This window comes from Neodiprion lecontei, chromosome 2 (genome assembly GCF_021901455.1).
Source record: "Neodiprion lecontei isolate iyNeoLeco1 chromosome 2, iyNeoLeco1.1, whole genome shotgun sequence".
Taxonomy (NCBI): domain Eukaryota; kingdom Metazoa; phylum Arthropoda; class Insecta; order Hymenoptera; family Diprionidae; genus Neodiprion; species Neodiprion lecontei.
Window position 1 is genome coordinate 21,600,720 of NC_060261.1, and position 10,056 is coordinate 21,610,775.

At 45.6% G+C, this 10,056-nt stretch overlaps 1 protein-coding gene across 1 annotated transcript; it reads left to right on the forward strand.

Annotated features, from left to right (window-relative positions):
• The first annotated feature begins 4,971 nt into the window (after positions 1-4,971).
• Positions 4,972-7,347, forward strand: LOC124292989 (caldesmon-like). Its single transcript, XM_046731882.1, has one exon. It carries the CDS (start codon positions 4,972-4,974, stop codon positions 7,345-7,347), a length of 2,376 nt encoding a protein of 791 aa, XP_046587838.1.
• The last annotated feature ends 2,709 nt before the right edge of the window (positions 7,348-10,056 follow it).

The window sequence follows — 10,056 nt, forward strand, 5'->3', positions numbered from 1 at the left end:
AAGCTTGTAAAACTAGCTTTTCCAAGTTAATTAACTCCTACCCCTTTCTATAATCGGTAGATGTCAAAGTCCAGTAAACGTCACGGTCGTAAGAATAGACATCGCGCAGGCCGACGACTACGGGCTAAGAAGCAAGCTATATTACAAGCCAGAATCAAACGTATCAACGGTCCAGTAGAGATCCTTCCGATCTATACACAACCTAGCTCTAACGAAGAATCGGGCTCTTTCTCGTCGCACGCATCCAGCCAACCCAAGGTTGACCACCCGTTCTCAACTCACGGCGTAGAACGTGAAGTCATACAGACGGTTACTAGAGTCAGCGAGGGGCTGTTATACGAGCAAATCGACATTAGGAGGAAGCTGTTCCCTGTACCAACCGTATACGACTGGGTAGAAGAGCCGGAAGTTATCGACCTGGACTCCGAACCAGAGACCATCTACCTCGACTAAAGGTAAGACGCTCATTTACGTTACCCCATATCATCCTAAACGACGAATATAATCCATAGCGGGGGCCCGGGTCCCTCAAATAAAACAGGGCTCCGTTATTGCAGTGTCGCTCCGCGTGCGTCAACGTTAAGAATTGTTTTTTTTTGTTGACTAGTGCGTCTGGGACGTCACACGGCACTCAAGATCGGCACGCGGAGGTGAGACTGACTATCGTTTCAAATATATCATACTGGCAAACATGTCAGTAGAAATAATGAAACAGAACTCGAGGAGAGTTATATCAGAGAAGAAATAGGTTTTTGCGGATCTTGTAAATCCTTGATCCGGTTAACCACTAAGTAAGGGCCTTCCCAGTTTCTTTGTAGTGTCGGACATCGTCCTTTCTGTCTTCGAGGTTGAAAAAGTCAGACAGAATCGCCGGGGTTAAATTTTATATTCCTGGGTCGAATATCATAACGAGTTTTTAATTTGTCTGAAGCCATCGAAATTCTACTTAAAATTCACATGTCTAACAGACACTGTGTAAGGAAATAGTGAGGCGCGTAGCGTCGAAGTGAGGTTGGCGCGCGAAGCGTGCAGGGGCGAAGCCCCTAGTTATTTGTGAATGAACAAATATCCACTTTTTTCCTTAGGTATCTTTTAACTTGAACCTCCAAGATACTAGAAACGACTTAGAAGTATGAAGGTATTAGAAAATAGAACGGCAATAATGAAAAAAATGCAGAAAAAAAGGTGGTACATATGTGTACCGCTGCCCCTCAAAGGGTTAAAACATTAAATTTCATGAAAACACTGATGCAGTTGAAAAAATAATGCATTATTTGCAACCCTGAAATGAACACAGCAGGAATTCAAAAATCCATAGATTCGTTGGGAAAATTTAATTCACTTGAAAAGGAGGGTACATATAGGGATTCTAGACCACACGATGACGGCTAATCGCTCGGGTCGCCCCCGATCACAACCTTACCGAGAACCTCTTTATCCATTGGTCGCTGTTTCATCAGTTACGACAGTTTCGTTTTCAACTTCCGCCGCAATATGGAGTAACCTCCACCCTTACCGACAGTTGGTGATACCCGTGTAAGCGTTATCATGGGCTTGTCGTTAATGGCGCCCTCTTCATCGATCAATCGTTGTTCCGTCGATCGATTCTGCTTCGTTTTCAATGTCAGCTGCAAGACGGTCATTTTTTACAGGGTGGTGATGGGGGAAATGTGTCGTTTGAAAAATGGTTTTGGATGCTTCAAATAGATGTTTTCATTCATCATAGTATCAATTATGTATTTGTTCATTTATTTGTTGTTATTTATTTGTGACTTTGCAAACTTTACATGAAATTCACGGTAAGTCATATTTGATAGACATCATGTTGGGGAAAGTGCCATCAGAGGTGCCCCGAGCGGTGAGCCGCTATAGTGTGGTCTAGAATCCACATATATACCCCACTTTTGAACACGCAGGTCGATCTTCGTCATGATCAACATACGTTTTCTTGATCTCTGTGCTGTTCAATGAAAAATGATGTACAAAGCATTCAGTATCTTGCTCGTCGTGAGCTAGGGGGTGCTCCAGTCTATTCCGCAGACCCCCAGAAGTTATTTTAACATTATCTTATATACTTATGGTGGACTCGTGTTGATTTTTTTAGAATACTTATCAACAAAAAAAAAAAAAAAAATCAATCCAAAGAATATTAAAGTGTTCCGGAGAAAGACTTGATTTTCAACAAAAAAAATTAAGTAATTTCAGAATTGCCATTTGAATATGTTTTTATTGTAGTACAAATATAAAAATTCCACAAAATACTGATTTTTATGTCCCGTGACTCTCAATTCTTTTCAATTTTATCGAATTAGCGCAACATTGCGAAAGAAAAATTAAAACCGTTTTCATCGATTTTTTCATGTCATACTGTGACGTCCCCGGAAGAACGTCTACCATATACATATTTTTCCTATTATCATACTAGAACTGTTGCTCTCTTACCTCGAGTATACTACTATTAGCATAACACATACCTGTATCATACCTAAGATGTAGGAATACATTATAATATCTCATAAGCGAAGAGCAAGGCAACATGGCGTACCCGGCAGAAAGCACCAGGCAGCAAGCCATATTCACAGTCGTGCTAAGAGGCCGCCATCTTGGCTCGCCCGCTCATCATATATTACACTATGAGAAATACACGCATATCGCGCTATTCAGGAATGTACACATATATATGCATACTCATAATTATCATGCCGTCTTATTACGAATGATAAAATAAACAATATAATAAACAATCGTATAAACTTACCCATAAATATAATATACTCATATATGTATTACATAAAAGGAGTACACGTCATCGACGCGCAAAAGGGAAACCTTATCCCTTCATCCGAAATACGCCTTCAGCAGGCCTACGTGACATTCCGCACGTCCAGCGCTCGACCACGTGCACTTCTTAGGAATAACCACATTTGTTAGAATAAATAAATAACTGTAACCAGAGCGGCCAGCGGGACTCGAAGCACTTAAACAAAGGTTCGTAGGCGAACCCTAACATAAACACCCGCTGAGCGTTCATCCTAGTAAAGATAAGATTTTGCATAGTTAAGATACGCTCTAGACTAAACAGCCCCGGACCTCGGTACAATAAACAGACGGAAGCAATAAATCGTCCAAGTACCGAGAAGCACTTAAGAGGAAACATCGACACGGCGATCCGATACCCGAGGAGAAACTGAGCCAAACAATTCCAGCCCAGGCCGACGGACCGACGCCAACTCAGAACAAAGGCCAAGGGTCGAGCGGGAAAAACCTGTTCTACTCGACCGCCATAAACAGGGATGAAAGCCAGAACCGCACTTAGCCAGGGACCGGTTTACAACAGGGCCATAAACCAGACAACCCTCACAGCATGACGTCAGGCCCCGAACACGTGCAAGCAGGCAGGCAGCGACAAGCCGGCGCCGGACCCCAAACACGTGCACGCAGGCAGGCAGCAACAGGTCGGACCTAACGGGACTCCGCCAACAAAGAGCCGCATTCCAAGGCTCTGACGTCACGCGCGCCTACGTGACACCGAGCGCGTCAAGGCAGGCCAGCGGCGCGCGCACCATCGCCCCGCGCATGCGCACCAGGACACTCGAGAGCTGAGACGGTCGACGCTTCGCACCCTGGACATCACTTCTCATCCGCGCTTCAAGCAGACCAGTCGAGTTCTTGTAAATCTCTACGAGTTACACAGTTAGCTTGCACGTTTAGAACTTGTACACATTCGCTAGTTCTTGTAAATCTCTACGAGTCGCACAGTTGACTTGCACGTTTAGAACTAGTATACATTCGCTATAGCTTAAGCGCTCTGTTTAACGTAAACTCTCAATATACGCGACTAGAATATTAAATATTGTACCTTTTTCGAATTATCTGTAACAATATACTAAACACAAAGATTTATTTCATCGAGTTCTCATTTCTTGAACCTAAAACTAGAGTCAGTGAATATTCCAAGGTAATTCCCTTTTACCCACATTAACATTGGTTGTTAGCGGAGACGCTGACTTAATTAAGCTTGTAAAACTAGCTTTTCCAAGTTAATTAACTCCTACCCCTTTCTATAATCGGTAGATGTCAAAGTCCAGTAAACGTCACGGTCGTAAGAATAGACATCGCGCAGGCCGACGACTACGGGCTAAGAAGCAAGCTATATTACAAGCCAGAATCAAACGTATCAACGGTCCAGTAGAGATCCTTCCGATCTATACACAACCTAGCTCTAACGAAGAATCGGGCTCTTTCTCGTCGCACGCATCCAGCCAACCCAAGGTTGACCACCCGTTCTCAACTCACGGCGTAGAACGTGAAGTCATACAGACGGTTACTAGAGTCAGCGAGGGGCTGTTATACGAGCAAATCGACATTAGGAGGAAGCTGTTCCCTGTACCAACCGTATACGACTGGGTAGAAGAGCCGGAAGTTATCGACCTGGACTCCGAACCAGAGACCATCTACCTCGACTAAAGGTAAGACGCTCATTTACGTTACCCCATATCATCCTAAACGACGAATATAATCCATAGCGGGGGCCCGGGTCCCTCAAATAAAACAGGGCTCCGTTATTGCAGTGTCGCTCCGCGTGCGTCAACGTTAAGAATTGTTTTTTTTTGTTGACTAGTGCGTCTGGGACGTCACAGGCAATAAAATTTCTGGTGGCAGCGGTGGGATTCGTTTAAAAATTGATCTTGTTAAAATCCGAATTCAACTAAAAATAATCGGTGCGAGTTATTAAAGACGAGATCCGCGAAAGTAGCAAAGACAGTGAACCGAACTTCGCAACACACGCGTAACGGGAGTAGCAAGAAAACTCACCTCAGCCGCAAAGAACGCGATCGGGACGAACGCACAAACTACGGACGGAATCGTGAAATAACGCTCGACAAATACAATAAAAGCGAATCACACGGGGACTCCACACGCTTGAGATTATTTCTATAAATAGGATAAAGATTCACACGCGAAACCAATATGCCTATCGAAACTAGAACAGGTAGCAAAAAGGAAAGCGGCGCATCAGTAGATGATAGCTTACAACTCAAATACACGGAGACCGATATAGAATTCATAAAGCAGGAGGTTTCCAATAAGGAAAAGAGGCTCCAAAAAGAGAGGGAAGCGTTAGAGGAACGTCAAGCAGAAATAGATAAGAAGTCAAAACATCTTAGCGAACAATTCAGACAACAAGAAGCTGAATTAGAGAAAAAACAGCGCGCGATTGAATCGAGTAAAGACGCGGGGTTATCCGAAGAAGTTCAAAAGAAACTTGCCAGGCTCGCCGAGCTCGAGGCGAAAGAAATCGCGAACGCAAATACAAAAACGCAGCGGCACAACCCGACCGAGGGCCCCGCGCAAGACGTACCACATCCTACACAGCCAACAAAAGGCATAGTAGAAGAAATCAAATATCCTACGCAGTTCAAAACGAGCAAGGTAGACGATTCTAAAAATCCTGCACAGCTCTCCGCGAGCGTGACAGACGTTAAAATTAGGGACACTAACGAAGCGACGGGCCGTTCGAAAATGGATGAACCGCGGTTAGGTCCTGTAGAGGACACACAGCTGTCCGAACTTCTCCGTAAGAAGGCAGAAATAGATCGGGAAGTACAACTTCTCGTAGCGCAAAATTCACGCGGCACAGATAGGGCAGTTACCCAAAGCATAGAATTAGCCACAGACGCTACATTTAGGGAACCCGGTCCAGTGTGTACGCGGAGTAAGGATGAATTAAGGTTAGAAGCAGAAATTCTGCACTTCAAAAAGAAGGCAGAAAGAAAGAAAGGCGACTTAAGAAAATCCGTGGCGCCTCAAAAACCTAACCTTGTGGACAGTTACCGCCCTGATCCACTCAGCAGAGGAGCGATTGGTAGAAACGCCCTCAATTCAGAAAATGATCACATTTCAATAAAGTCAGTGGTTTCCGTCCCAACTGACGATGAAGATTTGAATTTAGAAGCAGAAGCGTTAGCTAGAGAAGCGTTGATCAGACGCATTCAAAAAGAAAACCGCGAGAAACTCAAAAATCTACGCGGAGGAATAGCAGGTCCGGACCTGGGACCTCAAGAATTAGGTGAGCCAGGCGTGCCGGAAGAACTAGCCCTCGAGAAGGACTTAGAAATACAATTACGCGAGCAAGAGATTTGGGAGCGCGAAATAGAATTGCAGGAGCAAGAACTCGCGTACCAGGCCGCGTTAGCAGATCCGTACCGGGAGAGAAGGAGGAAATTAGCTGAGCGCGAGGAACAGTTAAAGAAAAGGGAGCAGGCCCTGAAGGATAAGATCTCGGGAATCACCCGCCCCCAAGTTACTCAAGTCGTTAACACCGTACAGGCACCCGTTCCTCCTACTTTGCCGTTAGCGGAGCAATCCATATCGGTTAAAGACGCGTTAGCGGTAGTCCCAAAATTTGACGGGAAAAACATCACCGTAATGCAGTTTAATCGGGCGTGCAAGAGGGCACTCGAGATGGTAACACCCAGCTTGGAGGGGTACCTCACGCGCCTCATCAGAAGCAAGCTCGCCGATCGAGCATACGCAGTAATCGAAGACGAGAGTTTTGCAACCCTGCAAGGACTCTTGGACAAACTCACGGAAGTGTTCGCGCCCATTAGATCCGCGAATCATTACCGTGGAGAGCTTGGTCAGCTGTATAAATACGCTGATGAACACGTGCTAGATTACATAGGGAGAACCCGCGACATAAAAACGGGATTAATAGAAGCGGAACGAAGAAAGAACCGCGAGCTAACCAACGCAGAGATAATCAGGTTAGATGAGGAAGTCTGCGAGGCATTTGTCGGCGGACTACCGAGCGACTGCCGGAATGCAGTATTGATCAAAGGTTACTCCAACCTGAAGACAGCCTACGAAAGGGCTATAGATGCCAGCAAGGCATTAGAATTAGATAGAGATCGGGCTAGGAGCCGCGGCGCGAGCAGGGCCGAGAGTAATAACGCAGAGCCGTGTAAACATTGCGGCCGTAGTAATCACCTAACCGATCAGTGCCGAGCGATTAGGAGACCCGCGGTAAGCAGACCCGTGGAAAATAGAGAATCGTGTACGCTGTGCGGGCGGTCGACCCACAGCACAGCAAATTGTTACAAAAACAAACCGCCGTCGAGCCAACAGTCGACAGCGCGAAATACAAACGTAGTCGAATGTAGCTACTGCAAGAGCATAGGACATTCATACAACGAATGCCGTAAACGTAGATACCATGAAACAATTAGCCGAAACAACTCGGGAAACGGAGCAGGGCCCTCGGGGAACACGGGCAGCCCCCGAGTAACAAGGGCCAATGCCATAGAGACAGAGGAGGTGGAAGCAGGTCCATCTGCCTCTACTTAAAGGGAAAAATACCTACAGTAAGCTTAGATTGCAAAGATACGAAAACCGCAATAGACTTCATGATAGATACGGGAGCAGAGGCCAATATCGTAAAGGCCTCTAACGTAAAAGACTTTCGTAAAGTGAATCCCAAGAGGCGTATCACTATTATAGGAATAGGAGACGTACCACACTATAGTTTAGGAGCAACGGAATTGGAAATGTTTGGTTTCAAAACGGATTTTCACGTAGTTGAGAATACCTTTCCCATCAAAAGTGACGGTATCCTAGGGTCAGCTTTCCTTACCCAGTTCGAAGCCAATGTTAACTACGCGGACCAATGCCTCGAAGTACTGAACAAATCCGTTTATTTTAATGATAGAGAAACCGTCCTCGTGCCCAAGCGTACGAACATAGCCTTCCCTATTAAAATTAGTGAAGATAGTATCAAAGAAGGATATGTACCCCTTCTTGACAGTTGCAAGGGAGTCTATATAGGGAACGCTATTGTTAAGGATGACGGAGGTAGGGCAACGATCCGCGCGGTAAACACCACGGAGGAGGACAAACTTATACCAGTCCCCACCGTAGAACTGTTGGATACGAGCGAAGCAATACCGTTAGGGGAGACCGAACACATTACCATAAACAAATGTTCGATAACAGACGTTACTGACTCCTACGAGAAACTCTCTAGACGCTCCGAAACTATTACGAAATTATTGAGATTAGATCATCTTAACGATGAGGAAAAAGACAGTGTAGCCAGGATAGTTCGAGAAAACGCAGATGTCTTTCATCTGCCGGACGACAAGCTCCGATGCACAGGTGTCGTGAAACATAAAATAGCTACCACCGATGACCTACCGGTACACACTAAGCAATACAGATTCCCGCCCGTCCACAAGGACGAAATAGCTAGGCAAGTGACCGAAATGGAACAGAATGGCGTAATCAAGCCATCGGTATCGCCTTACAGTTCGCCACTTTGGATCGTACCGAAAAAGGCCGATTCGAAGGGAAATAAGAGATGGAGGATCGTGATAGATTATCGTAAATTGAACGAAAAAACGATAGGTGACGCATATCCGTTGCCCAACATCACTGAAATCCTTGACCAGTTAGGGAATGCCCGGTATTTTTCGGTATTCGATTTAGCATCGGGCTTTCATCAAATACAAATGGACGAGAAGGACGCTCCCAAAACCGCCTTCTCGACACCGCACGGGCATTATGAATTCACGCGTATGCCATTCGGGCTGAAGAATGCGCCAGCTACTTTCCAGAGACTAATGGACCAAGTGTTGTTAGGATCGCAGGGTATAGAGCTGTTCGTATACCTGGATGACATAGTAATATACGCGTCTACTTTAGAAGAACACGAGCGAAAAGTCACGCGATTAATGAGTAGATTGCGGAAGGCAAACCTAGCCTTACAACCAGACAAGTGTGAATTTCTCAGACACGAAGTTACTTACTTAGGACACGTGATCAGCGACGTAGGTGTGGAACCGGACCCAAAGAAAATCGAGTCCGTGAAAAAATTTCCAGTTCCCAAAAATGCTAAGAACATCAAGCAATTTTTAGGGCTAGCAGGTTATTACCGACGGTTCATACCGGGTTTTTCTAAGATCGCGAAACCGCTCACGAACCTTCTCAAAAAGGGGGAAAGCTTTGAATGGAAAGAACAACACCAATCAGCTTTTGAGTTTTTACGCGACAGGTTATGCGAGAAACCGATCCTGCAGTACCCAGATTTCGAGCGACCTTTCCTGGTCACAACGGACGCGTCCGGTTATGCAATCGGGGGTGTCCTGAGTCAGGGAGAAATTGGGAAAGATTTACCTATATCGTACGTATCACGGGTGTTAACATCAGCCGAAAAAAATTACTCTACGTTCGAGAAGGAACTTTTAGCAGTAGTTTGGTGCGTGAATTACTTTGGACCGTACCTCTACGGCAGAGAATTTACCGTAATATCTGACCAAAAAGCCTTGTCATGGTTTCATAAAAATAAAAGCCCATGTGCACGACTCATTAGGTGGAAGACCCTCCTAGCTGAGTTTCAGTGCACAATAAAATATAAGGAAGGGCGTGCGAATACGAACGCCGACGCCCTCTCCAGAAACCCGGTCGACGATACGGATCCAGCCCCGTTGGACCCCGAACTCGCGACCATACAGACACTAGAGTTAGATACGACAGACAAGACCGACACCACAAACGAAGACATTTTCGAGCTACCTCCGGTCACGACCGAAATGACAGGAGACCTATTTACAGTAGACGAAAATTTCTCGCTGGTGCATTGCGTAGCTGAGGACCTGCATATGGGAGCTGGCATCGCAGTGCAATTCCGGGAGAAATTTGGTAGACTTGACGAACTGAAACAACAGAACGCCAAGGTAGGTGAAGTGGCTCAGCTTCAGGTGGGCAGGCGCTTCGTTTATTATCTAATAACAAAAAAACGTAGCAACGATAAGCCTACGTTGAAAAATCTAGAAAAAGCCCTGATTCAACTCAGGCGCACGTGTAAAAGAAATACAGACTATCGTCTCGCGATGCCCAGGATAGGTTGTGGTCTTGACAAACTGTCCTGGAAGACCGTAATAAAACTAATCAACAAGGTGTTCAAACAACCTTTCAAGATACATATATACGCTTTGCCTCCACCCAACGTTGAGACCACTGAGCCAACCTCGACAGACAATCGGGAAAGTTCACCTCTGG